Genomic DNA, 27,035 nt, shown 5'->3' with positions numbered 1-27,035 from the left:
CGATGGGCTGAATGGCCTCCTTCTGCACTGTGGGAATTTTATTATTAATGGACGGCGTGGGCGAACTTCGGTGTTTCTATACAAAAACGTGGTAATAATTCCGAATGATAATTATAATGATCAGTAATGATGAAAATGGGTTCTAATACCAGAGTTGTCTGCTGTGTCGTTGACGGACGGTGTCTTGCTTCCATTGACGGTTGCTATCCTGAGGCGAGCCGGCGCTGTGCTGGGGGGGGAGGGGCACGCCGCGAGCTGAGGAGGGGCGGGGCGCGCCGCGAGCTGAGGAGGGGCGGGGCAAGCCGCGAGTTGGGGGAACGGAAAAGGGGGCGGGGTCTCCGGGAGAGCGGCAGGAGGATGAGAGGAGTGGAAAAAAAGTGTCCTCCCCAGGTGGAGGAGAGGGAGGGGCGGAGCTATAGCCTCGCCGCAGAGAGTGGAGGGGCGGGGAGGAGGGGCGGGGCCAGGCCGGCTCAATCCGCAGTGCGGCTGCATTGAAGGCCACCGGCCAATCAGCGGCCAGCGTACCCCACACCCCCCACCATACGCAGCCCGCCCCCGCTTTTGTCTGATTGGCCACGCCGGGGGGGGCGGCGGCGGTATCACACAACGGGCCAGCGTGACTGGTGAGAGCTGGCTGTCAATCAGCATGACGCATGATTCAAGTTTGGTTGTGGCCAAGCGGCATGCGATTGGGGGGGGCGGGGGAGGAGGAGAATAAATAGGGAAATTAAAAGGGCGCGGAGCCGGAAGTAAAGTTAGGCTGCACGGTTAAGCTGCATTGTGGGTAAGAGAATCCATTCGGATAACTGGCGGTGGCGGCGGAGCTCCGTCTCTTTGTGCCGGCGACTCTGAGCTCCCCCCCCCCCTCTCCCCACCCCGCCGTCTCGACCTGCCATCTATGCGGTTCGGATTTTTAAAGGAAAAAATATTTAATGATTTCTCCCCTTCCCTCCCCCCTCCCGACCCATTTTATTTTTATTTCATTTTTGGGAAGCACTGAAACGAACGCGGAGTGACTGGGCGGTGCGGACGGTGAGGTGAGGTGGGGCCGGGTTCGGTGGGGAGAGCGGTGCCGCCGCCATTTTGTCACCGCTTGTTCGGCTGCTCACAAAATGGCGGAGGCGGCGTTGTTGGTCCGGGTTTCGATGCGATAACGCTTGTTGTTCGGATGCTGTTTTAGCAGTTTATTTCTCGTTTTCTGTTTGACGGAGTTGCTGCCGAGCTCGAGTTAGTAGTTATTCTCGGGTGAGGGGGAAAGAAGCGTTTGCTTTCTTCCCCCCCCCCCCTTTCCCTGCATTGGATATTTGTGCGCTCTGGCTAACGAGAGGCTGATCGAACATCGGATCGAGATCGTGGCCATTAAGGGAGTGTTTGGTTGGTGATTTTTCTCTCTCGCGCCCCCCCCTCCTTCCGTCCCTTTTTAAAGCAGCCGGTTCCTGGTTCGTCTACCCCCCCCCCCCCCCCCCAATGTGGCGGTGTTTCCTCCTCCATGTATTTCCCTGGGCTGTCTGTCTCTCTGCTAATTCATTGCTGGGTCCTCTATTGGGGAGGGCTCTCGCCTCCTTGATTGGTGTCGTTCCCCCCCCTCCAAATCATCGTTCCCACCCCACCAATCTTCGTTCCCCCCTCTCTTCCCCCCTCTCTCCCCCCCCCCCTCTCTCTTCTCTCTCCCCCCCCCCCCCCTCTCTCTTCTCTCCCCCCCCCCCTCTCTCTTCTCTCCTCCCCCCCCCCCTCTCTCTTCTCTCCTCCCCCCCCCCCCCTCTCTCTTCTCTCCTCCCCCCCCCCCCCTCTCTCTCCTCTCTTCTCCCCCCCCCCCCCATCTTCGTTCCCCGTTTCTAGGTCTTTATGTAGCTCATTCTGTGTGCTGGTTCTCGGCTCTTTGTTGCTGCTCCCTCCCCTATTTCCTTTTTCCAAATGTAGTGTAATCTCTTTGCACCCCTTCCTTTGTGGGTTTTTTGAGGGGGGGGGGAGGAATGGCGGTGGCTGCCTTCCCTGTATTCTCCTCTTGGATTTTCTTTGTCTTAGTACCTTGGTCTTTGTGCTGCCGTCTTTCCTGGACTCGTTCTTTCTCTCCCCCCCCCCAAAAAAAATCTCTTCTATCTCTTTCTCTCTCTTCTCCCCCCCCCCCCCCAAAAAAACCTTGCTGTTCTCGTTTTGACTCCTCCCACCACATCTGCAGATTGAGAAATAATCCTGGTTTAATTACCCTGCGTCATTGTGAGTCTATCAAAGACGAGCCATATTTTCTCTGCATTTACCCATTTAGGGTTGGTGCGGCCATACTTCCCTTTTGTGCAATGGGGTGGGTGGAGTTTGACTCGATGATTCATTGTTTGCCCCCTAAATTGTGCTGCTATAATAGATCAGAAGGGTGATTTTTTTTTTGTTGTTTTTCTCTCCTAGGTAACTCTTTCCCCACCCTTCCCTTTTTTTAAATCTTCTTCTTTTGGAAGTTTTTCGTTGTGTCAAGCCGCCAAAGTGGAGAGTGTGATCGCCGAAGGGGTTGCTTCTCGTTTCAGGTATCTATACCAGTTCAAGTGATTTGTTGTACCATTGTTTTGTATTTTGCAAGAATGTGAAGCTGTCAGACTTGGTAGGTCTTGTGAGGGAACATGAATTAAATTGCGTACAAGAAAATGCCTGGGTTTTCATTCAACCATTGCATGTTATCTTCAATGTTAATGGTGACTGCCAGACTCATAAATCCCCTCTAGGTTGTATGCAGAACAACAATGCTTAAATGATCTGAATGAGTTCCTTTGCTAGCTTTTCTTGTCTACAGAGCTTTCAAAATGGGGTAATGGAGAGTTCTCCATTTCATGGCTGATCTTTCTTTATGGGTAGTTAGAATTCTGTGGCATTAAGTGGTTCCTCCTGTTTGGTACGTAATATTACTTGATTTGAAATTGATATTTAAGGCTTCCTAGCAAAGCCATATGAGCTCTCGGTATTGTACTAGCTTCTCTGTTTTGATGATTACCCGTTTTCCTTTTAACAAGGACTGCAGGGACAAATATTGACTAGAATTAGATTGAATGTTCAATACCATGATTAGCTGCCGATTTGATATGAGCATGACTGGTAGTGCAAGGGTTGTTGGAAGCCATTTTTTGAGCTGAAGTATTTTCTCATCTTCCTAGTGCTTCTTTGGGCGGAGGAGGAGGTAGGGGTGCGCCTCAGCACTATCCCAAGACTGCCAGCAACAGGTAACTATAACCACCCAGAAGGACTATTAAAATTCTATTTTTGGGCCCTTTTTAAGCTGGCCCAACTCACTGACAGAGTAACTTACCAAGGCTATCAGCATTCTCTTCCCCCCCCCCCCCCCCCCCCCCCCCCCAAAAACACATTTCCCATGGCCCATCCACCTAACCTGCACATCTTTGAACTGTGGGGGGGAGAAGAAACAGTGGCCCCAGGGGGAATGTGCAAACTCTGCAGTCACCTGAGGTGTGATTGCTATTGCAAGGAATATTTTTGCATGGGATACAAAGTTTACAAACGTGGTTACTATAAACTGCCATTTTAAAACTCCTCTTCCCTACCATCTCCACCCTCCAACAATAAGATTTGATGGGCCAAATGGCCTCCTGTGTTGTGCCCAAACCCAAGCCAAAATTCCTTAGTTTTCGGGCTTCCATTGGATTGGTCCATGATTATGCTGGACAAAGTACTGCAGTAGTTTGCTATTGTCCTGCCGAATTGCTGATCATGAAATTTCCTGCTTTTCTAATACCTGCTACCAGGTGTATTGGAAGGACTTGCAGAATGATATAAATCTGTTGGTAATGCATGTTCCATGGCCGTCAGGGGCACTATTGATTGCATTCTCACCTCTGACTAGTATTCTGTCATCACCTTCGTGCTTGCTGCCCTACATGACTTATTTTTAAATAATAACACCCAATTTTGGAATTCTTGTCCTTACTTTCAAATCCCTTCATGCCATTAGAACATAGAACATTACAGCGCAGAACAGGCCCTTCGGCCCACGATGTTGCACCGACCAGTTTAAAAAAAAACAAACTGTGACCCTCCAACCTAAACCAATTTCTTTTCGTCCATGAACCTATCTACGGATCTCTTAAACGCCCCCAAACTAGGCGCATTTACAACTGATGCTGGCAGGGCATTCCAATCCCTCACCACCCTCTGGGTAAAGAACCTACCCCTGACATCGGTTCTATAACTACCCCCCCTCAATTTAAAGCCATGCCCCCTCGTGCTGGATTTCTCCATCAGAGGAAAAAGGCTATCACTATCCACCCTATCTAAACCTCTAATCATCTTATATGTTTCAATAAGATCCCCTCTTAGCCGCCGCCTTTCCAGCGAAAACAATCCCAAATCCCTCAGCCTCTCCTCATAGGATCTCCCCTCCATACCAGGCAACATCCTGGTAAACCTCCTCTGCACCCTCTCCAAAGCCTCCACATCCTTCCTGTAATGTGGGGACCAGAACTGCACACAGTACTCCAAGTGCGGCCGCACCAGAGTTGTGTACAGTTGCAACATAACGCTACGACTCCTAAATTCAATCCCCCTACCAATAAACGCCAAGACACCATATGCCTTCTTAACAACCTTATCTACTTGATTCCCAACTTTCAGGGATCTATGCACACATACACCTAGATCCCTCTGCTCCTCCACACTATTCAAAGTCCTCCCGTTAGCCCTATACTCAACACATCTGTTATTCCTACCAAAGTGAATTACCTCACACTTCTCCGCATTAAACTCCATCCGCCACCTCTCGGCCCAACTTTGCAACCTGTCTAAGTCTTCCTGCAAACTATGACACCCTTCCTCACTGTCTACCACACCACCGACTTTGGTGTCATCAGCAAATTTGCTAATCCACCCAACTATACCCTCATCCAGATCATTAATAAATATTACAAACAGCAGTGGCCCCAAAACAGATCCCTGAGGTACACCACTTGTAACCGCACTCCATGATGAATATTTACTATCAACCACCACCCTCTGTTTCCTATCCGCTAGCCAATTCCTGATCCAATTTCCTAGATCACCCCCAATCCCATACATCTGCATTTTCTGCAGAAGCCTACCATGGTGAACCTTATCAAACGCCTTACTAAAATCCATATATACCACGTCCACTGCCTTGCCCCCATCCACCTCCTTGGTCACTTTCTCAAAAAACTCAATAAGGTTAGTAAGGCACGACCTACCTGCCACAAAACCATGCTGACTATCACCTATCAATTCATTACTCTCCAAATAACTATAAATCCTATCCCTTATAATTTTTTCCAACATCTTGCCGACAACAGAAGTGAGACTCACCGGTCTATAATTCCCGGGGAAGTCTCTGTTCCCCTTCTTAAACAATGGGACAACATTCGCTAACCTCCAATCTTCTGGTACTATACCAGAGGCCAACGACGACCTGAAGATCAGAGCCAGAGGCTCTGCAATCACTTCTCTTGCCTCCCAGAGAATCCTTGGATAAATCCCATCCGGACCAGGGGATTTATCTATTTTCAGACCCTCCAGAATATCCTGCACATCCTCCTTATCAACTGTAATACTGTCTATTCTACTCCCTTGCAACCCAGTGTCCTCCTCAGCTATATTCATGTCCCCTTGCGTGAACACCGAAGAGAAATATTGGTTCAATGCTTCACCAATCTCCTCCGGTTCCACACATAACTTCCCTCTGCCATCTATAACTGGCCCTAAACTTGCCCTAACCAACCTTCTGTTCTTGACATACCTATAGAACGCCTTAGGATTCTCTTTAACCCTATCCGCCAAAGTCTTCTCATGTCCCCTTTTAGCCCTTCTAAGCTCGCTCTTCAACTCCCTCTTAGCCAATCTAAAGCTTTCTAGTGCACTACCCGAGTGCTCACGTCTCATCCGAACATAAGCCTCCTTATTGGCTTACCATTTCAAAATTCTCCCATCCCTAAGATCCTCAATTGCACTCCTGCAATCCAGTCTCTCCAACATCCACCGATTATGATCGCTCTACCATTGGTAACATTTCCTGCAGCTTGCAAAGGTTGAGTACTGCATCTCTCGACATTTTGTTCCTCAAAAATGCTCCCCAAAAAATATTGCTTTAGATCTGCCACCCTAATCTTTGTTTGGTTTTGTCTTGCTGTTCTTGTGAAGCACTTGGATGCTTATGTTTAAAAAGTGCTCAAGTTGTTAAATGTGGTTATACAAATACCAAAATAACATGTTACTTCAAAATAAGTGTGCCTTGTGTCCAAATGTTAAGGTGTCAGGTCATCACTGAAGTTCTCTCCTTTGCATTCTTGCACTTTTCTAAGTGCTCCATTGCATTTGGTTGGTTTCAGGAGAAATAACTACATAAAAATCATTGCCTGGACCTGGAAGCAGGCCATTTGGCCCATTTTGCCTGTGCTGACTCTTCCAAAGAGCAATCCATCCAACTCAGGCCTATTACAACTTCCTCCATTGGTCTGCAGTTGTTTCCATTTGTGTACACATTACTGCTTTAAGGTGTGCATTCCAGTATATGCATGCTTTTTTAGCAATTAACTACTGGAATATCACAAGGAACAAGAGTGCTTCTCTGTTGCCATCCTGAAATTGAATCTGGGTATTTGTATGGCCACTAATACTCCTTTTTGCCGCTGAGATATTGTTTAACCAGAGCTGCTTGTTTACGAGAGAGGATGGGTCAGATAATAATCATGTTGAGCTGTTGCTATAGACTTTGTTCCTATCTCTCTACAGCCGGATCCTGGGGGAAACCCCCAGGACCTAGCGTAAAGAGATGGGTTCCTTCCTGAAGCACTAAACGAGATGCCAACTCCTTGAATGAGAAAGAAAGACAAGATGGAATCTTCAGGAAAGTCAGAGGGTAAGTTTTTTTTATGATGAGGTTTTACAGCATTCTAATCTAGAATTATACATTGAATGATTCTTGGTTTGAGCCAGAAAGATACTGGAAAAAAATTAGTTTGAGGACTAGTTACATAGATTAAGTTTGTGATATTCAATAAAAATGGGGGTAAATATCTACTCTAGAAATCTAGAACAAGCCCCAAATAAGGTTATGTTTGGAAAAAGTGTTTCCTGGCAAATGGCACTGGAAACCTGGAACACTCCTTTGTAATAGATAAGTGGGACTACAATACAGATCAACCATGATCTGCACGGTTAGCACTGCTGCCTCTTAGCATCAGAGACCCAGGTTCGATTCCCAGCTTGGGTCACTGTCTGTGTGGAGATTGCACATTCTCCCTGTGTCTTTGTGGGCTTTCTCCGGGTGCTCCGGTTTCTTCCTACAGTCCAAAGATGTGCAGGTTAGGTTGATTGGCTATGCTAAATTCACCCTAGTGTTTTTTTGGTGGTGGTGGGGGGGGAGAGGGGGAAATTAGCAGGGTAAATGTGTGGTTATGGGGATAGGGTGGGATTGTTGTTGGTGCAGGCTCGATGGGCTGAATGAACTCCTGCTGTACTGTAGGGATTTTATGATCTAAATGAATGCCAGAATTGGTTTTTCAGGGCTGAATGACTGCCTCCTATTCCCACATGCAGCAAATAAGTAATCCTGGCTCCCAAGATTGTCTTCAATCAACCATATGAAGTAGAATGTCACCCTCTATGCTATAAAATCTATTTGGGTTGAGAATTACACTCGTTTCATAATGCCTGAATGAAGATCAGCTATCCTTGTCTAATTATTGGAGTTGAGATGAATAGAATGTTGGTTTTTATTGGAAGGGTGGAATATAACAGAATGAAAGATCATATGGAGTTGGTCTTGTTTTAAGGAAGCATATACGTCCATTGGAGGTAGTTCAAGGAAGGTTCACCCAAGCTTGATTTTCTGGGGTGAAAGGGTTGTCCTTCTGAGGCAAGGTTGAGCATATTGGGTCTATGTTCAAGAATGTTCAGAAGAATTGAGGTCTTACTGAAACATTGAGGAAACTTCAGAGTGCTTCTGGTGGGGAATCTAGAAATAAGAGGCAGTTTTATTTTAAAGGGTCTAGTTTAAAATGGAATTGAGGGATGGTTGCTATTTGAATGTCCCATGCCCCAGAGAGCAGTGTGACCTAGGAATGAGGGGAGGGTTATGGGGGGCAAGTAGCTGGAGTTGAAATCTTGATCTTATTGCATGTTAGAGCTAGCTTAAGTGACCATATGACTTGTTCCTGTATCTTGTGCCAACTCATGCTATATGTTTTCCATGGTTAGTAGTCGTCTGACCACAGTGGCTGCCAAAAGCATGGTAGCTTATTTTACTGTCCACCTTTTGCTTGTCTAGAGCACAATTGTCAGATCAGTGACCAGCTAACCCAGCTTAGACAAGGCACTGCCAAAAGCATATACCATACGAGAAGTCACTTTGCTGCTGTTGCATTCAGAAGGTCCCATTTGGGTTTTTTGGATGGGAAGGGGTTTTTGGATGGGACATTTGCCACCTATCTCAGTAAATTCATGGTATGTTCACTGAACAAAGAGCTTACTTCAGTTCTGGATTTCAGTACATCCTCCTCTTGTTGGACTTCACCTGAGTATAGAAAATATTTTGATTTATAACTAAGCATACTTGGCACATTTTCAGCAGAGAATAGTTAGTGCATCACTGTCCATAACTTAAATTGTCTCTTGAAAGCCATGGGTCTGAAAGGGAGATTAAGAAATGCCTGAAAATGACCATGTGACTCTTAGTTTACAGTTGCAGATCAAGATTTTTTTATTTGTTTGAATTGCTTGGTTCTTACCTCCCAGATGAGCGCACATCTATCTATACAATCAGCTGGAATCATTTCATGGTTTTTGTCTTACGGCTGATCAAGTGACCACTAATGTTAGATTGAAGTAGGTTTTGAGTGTCACTGGCTCCATTTTATATTTGTGAATCAGGCATTTCATTATTGTATATTCCATGGATGACCATAGCCAGATGCAGGCGAGTTTTAATTTTCTACTTGCATCTAATGTCCATATCTGCCATGGCTTTTGTGATTGAAGTTTATAATTTGAACTTCATGGAAGATTGAAGCCAGTGATTATCAGTTCTTTTTCCAGTTCATAAACCTACTATATAATACAAAATTAAATGTCATCCAGAGTTAAAGCTTGGATAAAAATGCTTTCCTTGTCTCCACTACAAACAACTATTCAGATTCCAAAATTGGGTGCTTTGAGATTGTGCTCTTTTATTGTGGCAATTGATAGGAGACATACATTATTTGTAGGTTTGCCTTTGGCAAAAAAGCACTTTGTCCAATTGACTTTTACTTGTACTGCAAGTCCAGTTCAATCTGATGCACAATTAGCACAGCAAAGTAAGCTTGGGTAGTAGGATTTCTTTGTGTGCCAAGTGAAATCAGCTTTCTCAGTAGAGATATTTTTGCTTGCTATGTTAACCTGCCAGGAAAGGAAATTGAGGATGAGAGCAGGAAAAGCTTCCTACTGACTCACCATCAAAGCCCAGATGTCCTTGTCAGTGCTTAGTCCTGACATTACTTGTATGTAGTAACAGCTGCCATGTTCTGGCTGTTCATATTACTGAGTAGCAGGATCTAATAGCAGTGGTTTAAAAACTGACTTCCAGGATTTGTGCAGCTTTCACCCAGCCGTTTATTAGGTTTATTTTGTGTTGATGGGTTGCAAATCTGACCCATGCATTTCCTCATAGAATAGAAACCCTACAGTGCAGAAAGAGGCCATTTGGCCCATCGAGTCTGCACCGACCACAAGCCCACCCAGGCCCTACCTCCATATCCCTACATATTTTACCCGCTAATCCCTCTAATCTACGCATCCCAGGACACTAAGGGGCAATTTTAGCATGGCCAATCAACCTAACCCGCACATCTTTGGACTGTGGGAGGAAACCGGAGCACCCGGAGGAAACCCACGCAGACACGAGGAGAATGTGCAAATTCCACACAGACAGTGACCCAAGCCGGGAATCGAACCCAGGTCCCTGGAGCTGTGAAGCAGCAGTGCTAACCTCTGTGCTACCGTGCCGCCCTGGAAGACTATATGAACTTGTACATCTTGAGCATTATGAAATGCAAAGTACCAACCATTTGACGTTTAGCTCTAACTGGCAGTTACTGTATAAGCATTGAAAACGCATAGTTTATAAATGGAGAATGCTACTGTAGAATATTTACCATGTATGACAACATTACACTTGTGGCCATTGGTCACTATTGGGTAATGATCATTCGACCTGGTAAGGTAAGGATTTTTAAATGCACAAATTGGTATCCTTGCACCATCTAAAATTACTTGTCAGTTCTCGGTTTAATTTTCCACTTGAGTATGCTCCATCATTAGTCATTATCTAGCCACAGTTATCCCTCAACTAATGGTGCCTACAGATTATCTGCTCACCCACCTTGTTTGTGAGGCCTTTGTTTGTACAAATTAACTGGCTACATTGCAGTACTCACTATACTTTTAATAAATAAGTGCCAAAATATGCAATCCGAGGGAATGGGGATACAGATGAACATGCAGTGGGGGTACAGGTGAACATGGCAGTCAGTGAGAATGGGGGTGCAAACATTATCAATTAGTTTTAATGTGAGAATTACTTGAATAAAGTGGTAGTGTAAAGGGTGGAGAGGGGCAGAAGTTCTTAGATTGTGTTCAGGCATCCAGTCCAACAAGAGTGGGTGCATTGTTGGACCTGGTTCTTGGAAATGAGGTTGGCCAAGTATAACAAGTGTCAATAGGGGGGGGGAACATTAAGAGAATGATTATTGTAATGTTTAGGATGATAGGAAAATAGGCAACCCAGGGTAAAAATAATTCACTGGGGAGGACCAACTTCAGTAGGGTAAGAATGGAGCTGGGCCAGTTAAACTGGAACAAAAGGTTGACGGGGAATGAGCTACCTTCAAAACACGGTCTGGATGCAGTCAAGATGTATTCTTTTTGAAAGGGAAAAGTAGGGCAAACCAATCCAACGTTGCTAAGGAAGAAAGTGCTTATGACAGGTGCCGTGTAGAAAATAGAGAACCAAGAGGAATTCGGAGGGGAGAAAGGCACACAAACTAAAGAGGGCATTGAGGAAAGACTGGTAGCCGACATAAAGGGGAATCTTCTAGGCATACAAGTAAAAAGAGTAGGTCCAACTTAAGGAATTTAGACTTGGAGGCTGGGTGCATGGTGGTATTAAATTAATACTTTGTCATACAAGGCGGTAGATACTAAGGACATGGTGATGGAAAAGGATGCTATCTCCCTTGAAGGATTCAACATTGATAATAGACTGTCAGTACTGAAAGTTGGTAAGGTATGAGGTCCAAATGAATTGCATCCAGGGATATTGAAGGAAGTGAGAATGAAAACTGCAGGGGTGCCTAATCTTCTAGACTTCTCGAGACTTTGGAGGAACCAGAGGACTGAAGAGTTACAAATGTTGTGCCATTGTTCAAAGGTTAAGAACGGCCCCAGCAATTACAGGCCAGTCAGTTTGGCATCAGTGGTGGGCCAGCTTGGGGTTAGAATTAAGTCATGTAGGTTGATTAGGAAGAGTCAGCATTGTTACCTCGTCAAAAAATGCCAGCAAGCTAAATGCAGTTTCCATTTAGAAAACAAAGATGGGGTAATGCTGTTGGTATGGTGTACCAAGACTTTTCAGAAGGCATTTGATAGTGCCCCCCACAGGAATAAAAGGGACAGTCGCAATGTTGTACAATATTGGCTGAATAATAGGAAGCAGAGAGTAATAATCAGTGGGTTTTTAGGCTGGAGGAAGGTTTGTAATGGTGTTACCCAGGGATCAATAATGATACCCTTGCTTTTCATGTATATTGATCTAGGGGTGTGGGAGACAATTTCAAAGTTTGCAGATGAAACTAAAACTTGGAAGTATTGCAAACTAAAGAGGACAGTGCAGAACTTCAAAAGGATGCAGACAAGTTAATGAATTGGGCAGATAGGGGACAGATTACGTTTAATGTGGAGAAGTATGATGCATTTTGATAGGAAGAAAATAGAATATAAATAAGGGGTAAAATTCTTAAGGGAGTGCAGGCCCTGAGGGAATCTGGATGTGTATGTCCATAGATCATTGCAGGTGACATGAGCAATTAGTACAGCATGTAGTATTCCAGGTCTCTTAATAGGGCCATAGTATCGGAGCAAGGAGGTTATGAGCTTGTACAAGAGCTCAGTTGGAATACCCTAGTTAGATCTCAGCTGGAATATTGTGTGCTGTTCTGGGTGCCACACTACAGGAAAGATGAGCATGTTGGAAAGAGTGAGAGGTTTACAAAGGTTCCAGGGATGAACAGTTATGAGGATAGGCTGAGGGAATTTGTGTTCAGAGTCACTAGTAGATGGGAAGAGACTTTCCTCAAGAATGAGGGTGCAGATTTGGTGAGACTGGTGTAGAAATACAATTCAGAATCATGAGGGGACTGGACAGAGTAGATGGGGAGAAACTTCCTGATCAAGAAGGAGGACATTGCTTCTGTGCAAATCAACAAACTCTGGCGATAACCTTATTCACAGTGGTATGGGTTTGGAATGCACTGTCTGGAAGTTGGTGGAGGCAGGTTCAATTGGGGCATTCAAGAGGGCATTAGATGGTTGTTTGGGAAAAGGCAAGGGAATTGCACAGTCATGATACCCATTTAGAGAGCCAGTGAAGATGAGATGGGCTAGATGGTCTCTTGTGCTGTAACGATTTTTCTGATCAGTTTTTATGTTGGGTATAAAATCAGTAGAATTTAGCTGCCTGCATACTCTATTCTGGGGATGAGTGGCACTGGCCAGGCCAATTACTAATTGTCCTTGATGGTGTTTGCACAGTCCATCTGATGTAGGTACTCAATGCTATTGGGGGGGGTGAGTTCCTCAGTGAAGGGGGTGGGGGGCGTTCCTGTTTTTCTGCTGTTCAGTTAAACTATTAAGAATTAGGACCCAACATATTTCCAGCAAAGAACATTGCTCCCAATATGCAGCCATTGCATTGTTAAAGGAAAATACAATACTTTTTGGTTAAGGATCATTTTACAATAAATCTGACCGGAAGCCCTTTGCAGCCAATTGGCTTTCAATGTGCAACCCCTATTGTAGTGTAGGGAGCAAGGTAAATACCACAAACTGCAGAATGAAGATTAAAATTGGGTAACTCCTGTGAGGTGGAGTAGTGAGGTAATTTCCTGATTTGTGGTTAGCATTCTTCAGAAACACCACATTTGTAGCCAGGGGAAAATTTTGTTGGATAGAAGATTGTGATTTTTGTCATCTTGTGTATGTGTGTACCAACCAGGAGGGATGGGCAGTCTGTTCTCAGGCTGGTAAATTTGTTTTGCTATCAAGGCCTACAAATGGGTTGAATGCTTCTATTTACTTGGTGTCAAGCTCCTTAGCACTTAATTACTTGGTCGTTCTCTCTCCCATGGTCATGAATTACAGAAATAAGCTTGGTCAGAGACTTCAAATGAATCCTGTTGTAATTGTGGTGGTATGCCTCTACTTTATACTCTGGAGTCAAATTTCAACATCCTGTGTTTAATCTATTTTCATATAGGTTGGAGCACAATGCAGCTTCAACTGCAGGGTAGCTTTGCTTTCCTTAAAATTTCCTGAAAGCCTTGGCCAGTCACTGTTGAACATCTTGTTAAACTATTGTTTAATGTTATGAAACTTGGATGCAGTTCTAACAGCAATGATGTTTGAGTGCAAAGTTGGTATGTACTGACATTTCTATTGTAAATGCCAAACTTCAATTGTACAGTACTTTTTTGGGCAATCTGTTCATTATAAGGTACCTGATGTACTTGCTGTGCAAATGACTTCAGGGGGGTTATTTTACAATTCACTCAATTGTGGCCAAATTGGTGATCAGTTTGTTTGTGTGGTTTAAAATGCCAATTGCAGTCTAATTGCATCTCTTGTTCCATGGAAGTAAGTTTTCAAGGTTAACTGTTTATTTTACCTCTGTCTTAATAGCTGTCTCCCAAGTAGATTTAGCAGAATGGTGGGCACTCCTCTGCCTCTGGTTTTATAAATTAGTATGTGGCAATTTGAAAGTATTGCTGGAGTTTTTTTGGGGGTGGGGGAGAGATTGAGGAAGTTGATACTAATTAGCCTGTTAATATTGCCCAATTCCCATATCAATCATACAGAATCCTGTAATCAAAACATTTTCTGCTGGATTTGCAGTTCTTACTGCTGAGCAGACCAATCGATGTTGAATGAATTTGATTTGTGTATTGGGATACCGTGAAAAGTATTGTTTCTTGTGCGCTTATACAGACAAAACATTCCTTCTCCCCTATATTCTATGAATGGTGAGTGCAGAATATAGTGTTACAGTCACTGCTAGGGTGCAGAGAAAAATCAGCTTAATATATAGTAGAATCAGTTTTGGCACAGCAGTGCTTTCAGTCCTGCTATATGTTCCCAACATTCACCATTCTCTCTGCTTTGTAGGTAATCCACCAGTCAATTGGTGTTCTGATTTATTTTGTTTAAATGTGATAGGTTAATGCACAGTTCCTCTGAACATTCCATCAATTTAAGATTGACTATAGTTGACTTCAATATTTTTATTTTCAGCATTTTGAACAAGCTTACTCCAGAAAAGTTTGACAAGCTATGCCTTGAGCTCCTCAATGTGGGTGTAGACTCTAAACTGGTCCTAAAAGGGATCATTTTACTGGTGAGTTGGTTTTAATCGCTATCTCAAACTAATTACATTGAGTGTTATAGCATTTTGCTCAGCAAGTTGACCTGGTGTTATGCTTTCCACATCTTTATATCACTCATCAACTTGTCCTTGTGTTCTCCCTTTGCCATTCTTCACACCAAATATTGTCCAGTTTCCATTTTAATGCATCTATGCCATAAACTTCAACCACTGGTCAAGGAGTTCTACACTCCCCATTCTGAAATCAAGAGTCTCTTGCCAGAATGGAGTCATTGCAATTTTCAGTCTTGCATTTCTCTCTCTCTGCACTTAATTGCTGTAGGATCTTCCTGCCTCAAAGTGCTTCTAGCTTGATTGGTCCTGTAAATTAGATAAATTGCCATCTCAATTTGTTGGCTTCAATTGGCTGATGAATAAAGAAAATTTGACTTGATTACATTGTGACCTAGTACTGAAAAAAGTCTCTTTTGAATCTCAGATAGTAGACAAAGCCCTTGAAGAGCCCAAGTATAGCTCACTGTATGCTCAGTTATGTCTGCGGCTAGCAGAGGATGCTCCTAATTTTGATGGCCCAACTCAAGAGGGTTTGCTGCAACACCACAAGCAAAGTACGGTAAGCAGAGCCCACTTAAAATCTTGCATATGTGATTGGAAACTGGTTTAATGGTGTCTGTGTGCTGTTAAGAAATATCCATTTATATTGAAATGCAACCTACTGATGTATTTTCAGACATTCAGGCGCCTTTTAATTTCAAAGCTTCAAGATGAATTTGAAAACCGTACCAGAAATGTCGATAGTAAGTATAATCTTAAAATACTGAGTATCTCTGTGCAAGTCAGTGTCAGTGTCTTATTAAGTCTTTTTTAAATTTTTAGTCTATGACAAGCATGATGGCCCTCTCTCCAATGAAGAGGAAGAGCAACGGGCTATTGCCAAGATCAAAATGCTGGGCAACATCAAATTCATCGGAGAGCTTGGCAAACTTGATCTTATCCACGAATCTATCCTTCATAAGTGCATCAAAACAGTGAGTGACTGATCTTGTGTTGACTAGCTGTTCTGTGTACTTTGTAGCTCCTGTGGAGCTCAGCTTAAATTGATTATGTGCGCATTTAAGGACCTCTAAGCATTAAAGTTCTTCCTTGATGCTCTCTTTCCATAAATATCGACTCAGCCAAATGTTGTGCCTGTATCTTGTCATGCACAGCATTTTGTTGTTTCACTGTCAGTGCTTCGTAAAATTGTTAACATTGTCCAGTTTCCAAGTTCAAACACTTTCAGTTGCCTAGGTCTCAATTCATTAGTTATGAAGATGTATTGCAGATGCTTTATGCTATATGAAAGCAAGATTCTTCCTACAGGTGTTACGGTTACTGTATTCTGCTGACAAATTGCTCACATTTTGGATGATAGTAAATAGAAATGCATTTTCATTTTTTTTCCTCTTAGCTTTTGGAAAAGAAGAAGAGAGTCCAATTCAAGGATATGGGAGAGGATTTGGAGTGCCTCTGTCAGATAATGAGGACAGTAGGACCTAGACTAGACCATGAAAAGGCCAAGGTAAAATTGTATGCCATGATGTATATCTATTTTGGGATTAATTTATTCCCAGCCATTGTTGCCAGATCACTAGCTCTCCAGTTCTGTGGCCATGTGAAGGGTTGTGGGGGGCACTTTTGGGGTGGAGAATAAATAGTGCAGGCCTTTTAGTACCATATGTGAATTAACCAGATTGTCATGGTTCCATTTTGGGAAAGGTTTTTGTGCCATTTTGCATTCTTAGAAATTGCACATTATGGGCTGATGTAGGTCATACAATATTCCAAGTCTTCCAATTTATTTGGGAGGGAAATTACCTAATTAAATTCAAGTGTTCTACACTTTGCTGTGATTTGTATTCATTAAAGCTGACACTGATAGCTGGCTGTGACTGGCTTAAGAATGTTTATAGTCATGAATAATGCTGACCTTCACTTGGTGTCCTTTAATGCTGTCCTGTTTTTGAAATATGTTGAGTAAACAGCTTCAATTGAATACTGATGTACTGAAGTATTCAGTGTCAACATAGTATTTCATGTAACTTGTTCAACTTTGAATTCAAGTGTTTAAAATACTTTTTGCCTTTCCTAGTCTCTAATGGATCAGTACTTTGCCCGGATGCGTTCCTTGATGCAAAATAAGGAATTGCCAGCTAGGATTCGTTTCCTGCTGCAGGTAACTTATTTCTACTTTCCAAATTTATACATTTTTAAGCTAATCTGAACATGAGGCTAACTCCTTTCCTCTATGTAGGATACTGTGGAGTTGCGTGAGCACCGCTGGATTCCTCGCAAGGCTTTTATTGACAATGGACCAAAGACGATAAACCAGATTCGTCAAGATGCAGTAAAGGTGGGGCTATAGCTTGGCTCTAAACTTAGAATTGTTGCATGTTAGATTGTGTTAAGACCATAAGACGTAGAGCAGAATTAGGCCACACAGCCCATCAAGTCTACTCTGCCATCCAATCATGGCTGATATTTTTCTCATCCTCATTCTCCTGCCTTTTCCCCATAACCCCTGATCCCCTTATTAATCAAGAACCTATCTATCTCTGTCTTAAAGACGCTCAATGACCTGGCCTCCTCAGTCTTCTGCGGCAAAGTGTTCCACAGATTCGCCACCCTCTGGCAGAAGAAATTTTTCTGTCCATTATAAAGGATCGTCCCTTTAGTCTGAGGTTGTGCCTTCTGGTTCTAGTTTTTCCTACTAGTGTAAACATCCTCTCCACATCCACTCTATCCAGGCCTTGCAGTGTCCTGTAAGTTTCAATAAGATCCCCCCGTCATCTTTCTGAACGGAGTACAGACCCAGAATCCTCAACCGTTCCTCATACGACAACCTCTTCATTCCAGGGATAATTCTTGTGAACCTCCTCTGGACCCTTTCCAAAGCCAGCACATCCTTCCTTAGATACGGGGCTCAAAACTGCTTACAATACTCCAAATGGGGTCTGACCAGAGCCATACACAGCCTCAGAAGTACATCCCTGCTCTTGTATTCTAGCCCTCGACATGAATGCTAACATTGCATTTACTAACTTGCTTGTGTTATCTGCAGGATTTGGGAGTTTTTATTCCGCCAGCTATGGCTCAAGGAATGAGGAATGACTTCTTTCTGGAGGGACCTTTTATATCACCAGGAAGGAAATTTGACAGAGACCCACTTGGGGGGCTTGCTGATATGTTTGGACAAATGCCAGGTACGCATTGGTTTCTGATTTGTCAAGTTCATAGTTGATCAAAGTCATACTTTTACCAGATATGATTCTTTTAAAAGCCTACATCTACTTTGTCTTTTATCTTGAAGGTAGTGGGATTGGTACTGGTCCAGGAGTAATACAAGACCGATTCTCACCTACCATGGGGCGACATCGTTCCAACCAACTCTTTAATGGGCATGGTGGGCATGTATCTCCTCAGTCACAGTTTGGGGAAATGGGAAGCAAGTCTTTTCTTAAATCTAATCAGGTGAGGAATGAGATGATTGCATGTCTTGTTTGAAAAACTGAACAACTATGGGTGGATTGCATTGACAGTCAAATTTTTTAGATATTAAATTCCAGTATATCAAAGCAGCTGATGTGTAACAGAGTTTAATTCATTCTGCGTTCCACGTTACTTGCTGTTACTTGAAATTGGTATCGAGCAATAAAGTTAGGATTATTGCTTCTGAAGAGGCTGGCACAAGATTGGCAATTGCATTAAATGATGTGGGCCATTTAGAATCTGAAAAGTGAGACTTGACTGAACCGAGATGCACTTCTGCAAACCAGCTTGGTGATGAGCAGTAAGCCACTGATTGACTTCATTGTTTGTAGGACAGCTGTAGCTTGTGGAGTGCATATTTGAGGCTGTCCTTCTGTTGTTTTGCATATTCAGTTTCAATCACATCCAGAGTTCCTGAGATTTGAGGTGCCCCTATCTTTGGAAGCCTAACTTCTGGGCTTTGGTTGCTGATGAACAAAAAAAACCACTGTTGGAAGGAGTGGAGTCCAGGACCTGCTCAGCTACTGGTTGGAGTGTGTTTGTCCTGTTGAGGCTGAGCCTGGCAGCAGGTAGTGTTGGCACAAGGAAGTGACAGTGTTCTATTACAGGGACAGAACCAGCATTACCATGGACAAAACCAGGGACACTCATCCCAGCAACCAACACAATCCAAAGGCATGCCTCCTCGGTTCATAAAGGACAGATCAATGCAGATGAGGTAATCTGAATCTGGACATATTCAATGGTTTGGTGCCCAATGATTAAGGAATGACGCGTTATTGCGAGGACTAATCTGGCAGGCTATTCCTACTATTAGACTTACCTTGACCACTACCTCATGCCCATTTTCTTTCTTTCCTTTTTCTTCTCTCTCCTCTACCCCCCTGCCCCCACTCCTCCAACCCTTTTTCTCCACCTGTCATGGATAGCTAGCCAGTGTCCTGTGAGCGTGATTGAGCGATGAGGGCAGCCACTTGAGTTTGAACCTGACAAAATAACCAGCTGTTTTCTAGATATCATCAGATATTTGGATCTGCATTTAAACCATATTAAACCACCTGTATTTGCATGTCGTGCTAACTGTATTGTAAGAGATTATTGACATCAAGGTTTGCCTTTTTCTTTATAGATCAGTTTAAGGCCTGCACAGTCATTTTTGCTGAATAAAACTCTAGTGCACAAGCTTCAACCACAAACGCCAACTATGATCCCACCAAGTGCACAGCCTCCTCGTACTCAAACACCACCCCTGGGGCAGGTATGGTTTGCTGAGGGGCCTTTTCAATCAAATTCCCATTGTTATTGTACCCTTCTACTTGAAGAGTAGAACCATAAGTAGCATTTATGAATGAAACCCAAGTTTTGGGAGGGTCGAGTCATTCTCTTGTTTGAAGAGTGTAGAATTGGGGATCTGTCTTAGAACAAGGGATTGGTCACTTAGTACTAAGTTTCTTCAGTGGCTTGTGGATCATGGAATTCTTTAGGGCTGTTTTTTTTGCAGATACTTTTGACTCCGTGGAAGTTCAAAGGGTATGGTGATATTGGGCCAAAGTGGGGAGAGGGTCTAACACTGATCTTGCTGGATTGAGAAGGACTTGAGGGGCTGAGAACTACTCCCATTTGTTACTTGTGATCTGATTTTAAATATTGAAATTTTGCATGTTGAGTGAGTTATTTAACTTGATTAGAAGAGGCACCAGAAGTTAATTTAAAAAAAAACCCTTTTGAATTTTAGCTCTAAGCAACTGACTAGTAATGTATTACCTCTTAGCCCCCTCAACTAGGTCTCAAAACAAATCCACCCTTGATTCAGGAGAAGCCTGTGAAGAACAAGAAAGCACCTTCCAAAGAAGAATTGATGAAACTGACTGTAAGTGAAATTTAATCTGCCCATTGAACTAGAAAAGTACTAGTCCTGAAAATTGTGGGTGTCATCGGCTGTATTTGAGTACTTGCTGTGTTGCTGTGGGGACCACAACTGCTGGACTCAAAATAATATTCCCAACATTCTAACTTTTGTTTCAGCATGCTGAATGATCAACTAATGCTTTTGTAGAGCCACCACAGTGACATGGTGTTGTATGTTTCCATAAGTAGTAAAGCACTATGAATATTCAGCCTTTGACTGCAGTTTCAAGTGGAAGATTGCTATGGGATATCTGACTGCACTGTTTGTAATGGAGTGTCACATACCATTCCCCATGCTGAAGCTTGAATCCTGTGTTCTCTCGTGATTCCTTTTGTAGGAAACTATCCTTACAGAGTACCTGACGAATCTTAACATTAAAGATGCTGTCAATGGAGTGAAAGAGATGAAGGCACCAAAGCCTTTTCTGCCAGAAATGTTGAGCAAGATGATTGTACACACACTAGATCGCTCTGATGAAGATAAAGAACAAGCTAGTACTCTGATAAATGCACTCAGGCAGGAGGGGCTTGTTACGGGTGAAAACTTCATGCAAGTAAGTGAATTTTTAAGTTTTAATCAAAAATGAGATGTGGAGCATTCCAATTGCTTTCCTGCACTCCCTGCAACTATAGACCTAATTGCATTTGCTTGTTTGAATGCTGTAGGAGTGAAGCTGCAGCATTATTGAAAGCATGCAACCTGTTTTGTTGTAGCCATATCTTGGCATACCATTTGAAGCAGATGGCCCTGCACAGGTTAATCCTTCAAATATGTTATACTTAAGATTTTGCATTTTACTGAAGCTGGTTATGTTGAGTTCCTTGACCAGTTCAGTTACAGTGCTATATTTTGGATATTTTTGGTTGGGCAGTTAGCTTGATGGGGTCAAGGGTTGTTTTGAGGTCAGGGTTGCGGGGAAAGCAGTGTGACTGATAAGTAGTACCTAGCCAAATTAGCTAAGTATTGAAGTGTCCACTTTTAAACAATTCTAGTTTTTCGACAGCTGGAATTGAGACGCTATCTGTAATGTTTATGTAATTTGTCATATACAGTGCATGCTATAAATTCCCTTAACTTTGATTGCAGGCTTTCCTGAATGTATTGGAGCAGTGCCCCAAGCTGGAGGGGGATATACCTTTGGTGAAATCGTACTTGGCCCAGTTTGCAGCACGTGCCGTCATCTCTGAACTTGTGACCCTTTTGGAGCTTGCCCAGCCCTTTGAGAATGGAACCCATTTCCCCTTATTCCTTCTTTGTCTACAGCAGCTTGCCAAATTGAAGGATCGAGAGTGGCTGACTGATCTCTTTCAACAGAGCAAGGTCAACATGCAGAAGATGCTGCCAGGTGTGTGCTTGCTTTCTTGCATGAGGGATGATTTTGAGATCATTGGGAAGCTAATTCAACCCACTCCTTTATAATTTGTGCCCCTATTGCAGTCAAAGTGATGGGATTTGATTTGTACTAATTCTCCAACAGCTGGCTGGTGGGTTAAAACTATTACAGTAGACTTTTCAAAACCAGCAGCTTCAACTGCAACCATACTGTATTTTGGGTTGGCTGCTGTGGGCAGTTTTGACCTATCTGGGTTGTGTGGTGAGGTGATTGGAATGCACAAATAGATTTGAGTGAAGTAAGCCTGGCCTTATACAGCACCTAGCTGAATAGTTCAGGCAAGTAGATTTTAATTGCGTAAAATAAAAGGTGCATGATTTATTTTAAAAATCCAGCTTCTGGGTAACTTTTTTTTTTATATATACACCTGTAGATGTGTTGGTTAGCTCCATGAGGTTACCATTAATTAGGCACTCCAATCTGCCATTTTTGACACGAGTATTTTCTGACTGTTGCAACTTTTGCTTCTTGCACTGGTCCAGTATAATCCATTTTTCTTTTCTTTCTCAGAGATTGACCAAAATAAGGATCGGATGTTGGAGATTCTGGAGGGAAAAGGACTCAGTTTCTTGTTCCCACTACTAAAATTGGAGAAAGAGTTGGCAGAACAGATCAAGAATGACCCATCCCCCCAAGCCATTTATAAGTGGATCAAGGATAACATTTCTCCCAAATTGCATACAGATAAAGGATTTGTCAATATTCTCTTAACCAGGTATATATGCACAGCAATGACTGATCATGAAGTTTTTTGTAGTTTAAGTATTCACATCTTGAAAAATGTCAGTCTAGGCTCCACCTTTTGCTTTGATTATTTGGGAAGTGGGAGAATAGTAAATTTTGAGCTATTGGAGCAGCCAATTTCTGCTTTACTGAAGTCCTGAGACACCAGAAGTCCTTGCTCTTCAGTACCATGTTTTCTTCTGGGGTGGGAAAGCACAGCTCCTTGTGTACTGCATTGAAATGTTAGCCTGTTTACTGCAGTCTTTGGAAATGTCCTTTGATTTTCCCCCTAAATTGTGGTGAGGCTGCCACAATGACCCTCCCTTTAGCCATATTATTAGCTTATATGAAGCCTTAACTTTTAATGGCTTGCATTTCGAATAAATACTGTTCCTTAAGCCGCATCATTCTGATATCTGCAACCCAGAGATTTCTATGTATGATATTGGGCAACAACTGAAATCTAGAAGGCAGGGGTGTGGGACTAAACACAACAAATTTCACAAACGTAATGATATGTAAGATTCTATGGAAGCTCAGTAACAGTTAACTTGCTGGGGTAGTTAAAAAGGCTCTGTTAATTGTTTCCAACCTGCTGTTTCAGCTTCCTGCAGCACATTTCAAAGATGGCCCCTGCTGAAACTGGTGACCCAACAAGCGTTCCTTCCAAAGAAATGTTGGAGCCAGAGAAGCAGCTGCTCCTGTCCTTTAAGCCAGTAATGCAGAAGTTCCTGCATGACCACACTGAGCTGCAGGTTAGCGCCTTGTATGCATTGCAGGTGCACTGCTACAATCACAACTTCCCTAAAGGTAAGATTTCCTGAATTTTTGCTATGTGTGGGAGTTGGCAATTTCATAAGATGTTTTGATTTCTCATGATGAAGCAGAAGCTAAAGTTGTAAATTATTTGGGCTGTCAGCTAATTTGTATAGATTAGGTTGCTTGTTGCATTCAATGTTTACATGTGAACTGATTCTTGCAGGTATGTTACTGCGCTTTTTTGTGAACTTTTATGACATGGAAATAATAGAAGAGGAAGCCTTCTTGGCATGGAAAGAAGATATCAGCCAAGAATTCCCAGGAAAAGGCAAAGCTTTATTCCAGGTAAATAGGAAGAGATCTATAGATTCCATGTAAACTGCTGAAATAACATGGAACCATCACAGAGCATGTTTCTCCACTTTTGTCAGCTTGCTTTTGGGTTCCAAGTAAATGGCCTTTGAGACTGTGACCACAGAAGTAAACTATTCAAATAAAGGGCTTGGGCCCTGTCTTAGTTATGAAGTGAGCACATTTATTTGCCTATCTGGGATGTTTTGCAGCTTTACTGCAGGCATATATAACTGGCCACAATGCCTAATCAATTTGTTGTAATCTCAATGTTAAACAGGATTTGACCAGTTTCTCTCCTCTCTCTCTCGCCTCTTTTCCCACCCCCCCACCCCCACATAAATTGATGCCTGACCCATCCTTTATCGAGGACTATTGGTGCACTAGACTTTGTCATGCTCTTGGTGTTGTGCTGAGCCCATGACCTTGGTTGAGGTTTGTCAACTGAACCTGGTGCTAATGTTGAAATGTGTGGCCGTGTCAAATCTGTGAAGTTGCAAGATTTCAGTCTTGAGTTATTAATCAACCTGATCTGACCTTGCAGGTGAATCAGTGGCTAACCTGGCTGGAAACTGCAGAGGAGGAGGAATCTGAGGAAGAGGAAGGTGACTGAAAACCAGCCAAAGCCTTAATAGTGCAAATATACTGTTGCTGTGATGTAACTGCGTTCATCCCAACCACTGCAGAGATTCATTCCACTGTTTTGCAGTATTTAGCGCAGGAGCATGTTCATGGCTCATTTCTTCTGCATAACCTTTAGTGTATGTCTTAAGTGTAGTGTACCATTGAATCTTAAGATTACAGTACCTTTTTAGGCAACTTTATGATCTATGAATAGCATGCAATAACTGAACCCTAAATTTACTCAGTGCAAGCAGTAGTTATAATGAAGACAATGCTGTTGGCTGCTGTTCTACATTGGTTGATTTTTACAAACTGAATAGCAACACCAAGACACTGTAGAAATGCACTTTGCTCAGCAAAATACTTGAGTCGTTGCAATATTTGATTTTTTTTCTCCCTCGGATTGTTAAAAGGAAACCTTAAATAAATTGGAAACTGTAATCACTGGGTTGCAGCTGTAACATTAATTTGCCTGAATTTCTACCTCCACTATTAGGCTTTGTTTTTAAGATGTGTGCCAGGGTTAACTATGCTTAAATCCTACAGCCTAGGCATTTGTACAAGTCTTTAAAGTCATTTTACATGTCACAATTTTGCTTTGTGCAGGTAAACTAGACATTAAAGTGCTTGTTTAAGATGGTGGGGTGGGAGAACATCAGTGGTGAGATTAATGGAACTAATCTTTCTTTGGACCCCTTTTATGTGATAGTAACAAAATGAAGCCTACTTAATTTATCAATTTGTGTTCACTACTTGTTCACATGCCCTGATTTTGTACAAGTAACTTGTATCTATAATAAACATTGTGATACTTGATGCCTTATTTTCCTGGTGGTTTTGTTTGAAGTTGGAGACTTTAATGGGTCACCAAAGGGCTAGCTTGTCTGCTTGCCCTGATACGGTCAGAATTGCAGCTATTGTGGTGCACCTACAGTAGTCATTTTCATAGATCGCAAATTTAAATGTTGCTTCTAAATTTAGTTTGGTCCATTATAAATTCAAACGCTTCCTGGGAGGTGATCGGTGCATGGCCATTTGTGGCAGTATATGTGACTCGTAACATGCTGAATAAACTGCATTTCATAGGGTTAATGCACATAGCTTTAGTGCTTTTACAGTTATTGCCAATATTCTTGTACACTAAACTGGTACAGTTGCACATTCCTGAATGTGCATTGTATACAATTTGCCAACTTGCTTTTCTGCCAAGGCTCAGCAGAGTGACATTCTGATGCATCAGTTTCCATCGGGTCAATAATGATGCTAATTTTGAACTTGTGGTTTTTCATCTAAAATTCAATTATTTTAAAATTGAACTCGGCATTGAAAAATAAATCCCTGAAATGTAAAATGGATTCCTGCTTGTCTTTGAACCCAAGGGGTGAAGCCAAGACATCAGAGTCAAGGTGAATCTCTGATAAGTCTTCAAGCCTGAAACTTGGGCAATGGGGTCATAGGGGTAAAATCCTAGTTTTTTTTTTATTAGGGGGGAGGAGATGGCAGAATTGAGCATAAATCTTGTGGGGAAAATGTACGACACTGTAAACAGCTAATTGAGAGGGTTCAGTTTTAAAAACCAATCTAGCAACCTACAGGTTATTTAACATTCTTTTAAAAATTTGTGAAGACCTGGATCCTCAAGACTTTAGCCAAGTAATGTTAGACTGCACTATATTCTGACATCAATGTAATCTGGAGACAAAAAGGGCTGAAGATGGAGTTTTGAATGTAGCAGAGCAAAGAATTTCATAGATTGATCTTTAAAGGGGCACTCCTGTGGATTTTTTGGCTCCTTAGTTATCCAGGCTGGTTTCATTTTGGACTTAACCAGAAGTTTTAATCACTGACTTTTGAATTGCATGCCAGTTTCTCAACTGGTTCCCCTGTGTATTGTAAGACAGATCTGTATTGGAAGTGCTATGTGCAGGCTGATTTCCACAAACCATTAACACATTTCTTTGCATCATACAACTCATTTCCCCCTTGTGACCAGGCCCATGCTCAATTCTTCCTGCAAACATACAGTAATTTGCTGTAATGATGGGTGAAGAGAACTCCAATTTCATTGGAGACATAATCATGAGGCGAGGGATCTTTGCCTCTTTCTGTAAGATTAACCATGTTAAGTTTATTCTAAGGTTTTTGAGTGCTCCTGTTGCAGATCTTCAGTACATTGGAGTTGGTCAATCAGCCCCTGTAGCCTGTTCTGCCGTTTGCTCATCAGTTTGTATAACTGGTTAAATGTTGCATCCAAGTGAGCTGTTTAACCTAAATGTGCAAAATGCACTTGGGTTTAAATGCTAGTCTGCGCAGATGTGACCTGTGGACCATGGACACTCCAGGCTTTTGAGCAGTCAAAATATTTTTATACAAACGAGTGCTGTTAATCTGAATCCTCAGACTTTACAATAAGCCTTGGAGATTTTTAAGATAAAATTTGAATTGGGCAGAACAGCCTTGAGGCTGAATGGGTTACCCCAATTTCTATGTTGAATAGCTTCTCTACAGATTGACTCCATGTAACAGTCATCTTTCGGTTAACACTTTTTGTAGCAGAAACACTTCTACCCAGTGTTCAGGTTTTATCATTACAAATAAAACTGGCTGAGCTGTGATTCACTTTAGACTCCAGTGATCTGTAAAGCTGAGCATGTTTGCCAAGATTTCAACTTTTTGTAACAACTGAGCAAATTGGAATGTGAGTTAGTTGAAGTGAAACTTGTAGCTTCCTGTTTTTTTTTCCTGAAGCACATGGCTGGAAAGAGCATTTTTGGTTTGGTGCAATTCACTTGTCTAAAGATTTAACTTGCGGATTGAGTAACTTCTGGATGCTGAGTTTATTGTATTTATTCCTTGTTCTAGTAGTGAGTTGGCTACCAAAGCACTAGATTAATGGTAGGAGAACTGGTGCATAGAAGACTGGCCCATCGATCTTTGTTGGGTTTTTGCCCGGCTTGGTTCCACATTCCTGCTCTTAAATCTGTCACCACATTCTCCATTCTTGAGCTCCTATTGTAACCAGGTGAGGACTGGACAAATGGCTCCCCTCAATCAAACAAGGTAGGGATATGTTCGGCACAACTTGTGGGGCCGAAGGGCCTGTTTTGTGCTGT

General features: G+C 42.6%; 1 protein-coding gene and 1 non-coding gene across 3 annotated transcripts; both read left to right on the top strand.

The window, feature by feature from the left end:
• Positions 1-745: 745 nt before the first annotated feature.
• eif4g2b (eukaryotic translation initiation factor 4, gamma 2b) lies at positions 746-26,537 on the top strand. 2 transcript variants are annotated; one of them, XM_078220842.1, is made up of 21 exons: positions 746-1,037; positions 2,404-2,519; positions 3,141-3,206; positions 6,794-6,862; positions 14,545-14,647; positions 15,114-15,248; positions 15,366-15,432; positions 15,512-15,663; positions 16,086-16,196; positions 16,767-16,850; positions 16,929-17,027; positions 17,736-17,877; positions 17,985-18,145; positions 19,293-19,421; positions 19,935-20,033; positions 20,410-20,625; positions 21,159-21,417; positions 21,976-22,180; positions 22,793-22,998; positions 23,171-23,292; positions 23,843-26,537. In XM_078220842.1, exons 8-21 carry the CDS (start codon positions 15,580-15,582, stop codon positions 23,909-23,911), a joined length of 1,986 nt encoding a protein of 661 aa, XP_078076968.1. In that variant the 5' UTR covers positions 746-1,037; positions 2,404-2,519; positions 3,141-3,206; positions 6,794-6,862; positions 14,545-14,647; positions 15,114-15,248; positions 15,366-15,432; positions 15,512-15,579; the 3' UTR covers positions 23,912-26,537. The 2 variants fall into 2 exon arrangements, with proteins under 2 accessions (XP_078076968.1, XP_078076970.1); XM_078220844.1 differs by lacking the exon at positions 746-1,037 and adding an exon at positions 1,092-1,374.
• Positions 18,914-19,133, top strand: LOC144499361 (small nucleolar RNA SNORD97). The gene has a single exon (XR_013498834.1). It is a non-coding gene; the product is annotated as a small nucleolar RNA SNORD97 (small nucleolar RNA).
• Positions 26,538-27,035: the final 498 nt, after the last annotated feature.

The sequence above is a fragment of the Mustelus asterias genome, chromosome 9 (genome assembly GCF_964213995.1).
Source record: "Mustelus asterias chromosome 9, sMusAst1.hap1.1, whole genome shotgun sequence".
NCBI classification, from domain to species: Eukaryota; Metazoa; Chordata; class Chondrichthyes; order Carcharhiniformes; family Triakidae; genus Mustelus; species Mustelus asterias.
The sequence above is the reverse complement of the archived record's forward strand: the minus strand, read 5'-3'. Positions and strand labels throughout refer to the sequence as shown.

Bases quoted from the DNA above. Each gene is read 5' to 3' on its own strand.
- eif4g2b (XM_078220842.1), top strand. From the start codon at position 15,580: ATGCTGGGCAACATCAAATTCATCGGAGAGCTTGGCAAACTTGATCTT. The intron at 16,851-16,928 runs GTAACTTATTTC...TCCTCTATGTAG, and splicing joins GGATTCGTTTCCTGCTGCAG to GATACTGTGGAGTTGCGTGA. The intron at 20,034-20,409 runs GTAAGTGAAATT...TTCCTTTTGTAG, and splicing joins AAGAATTGATGAAACTGACT to GAAACTATCCTTACAGAGTA.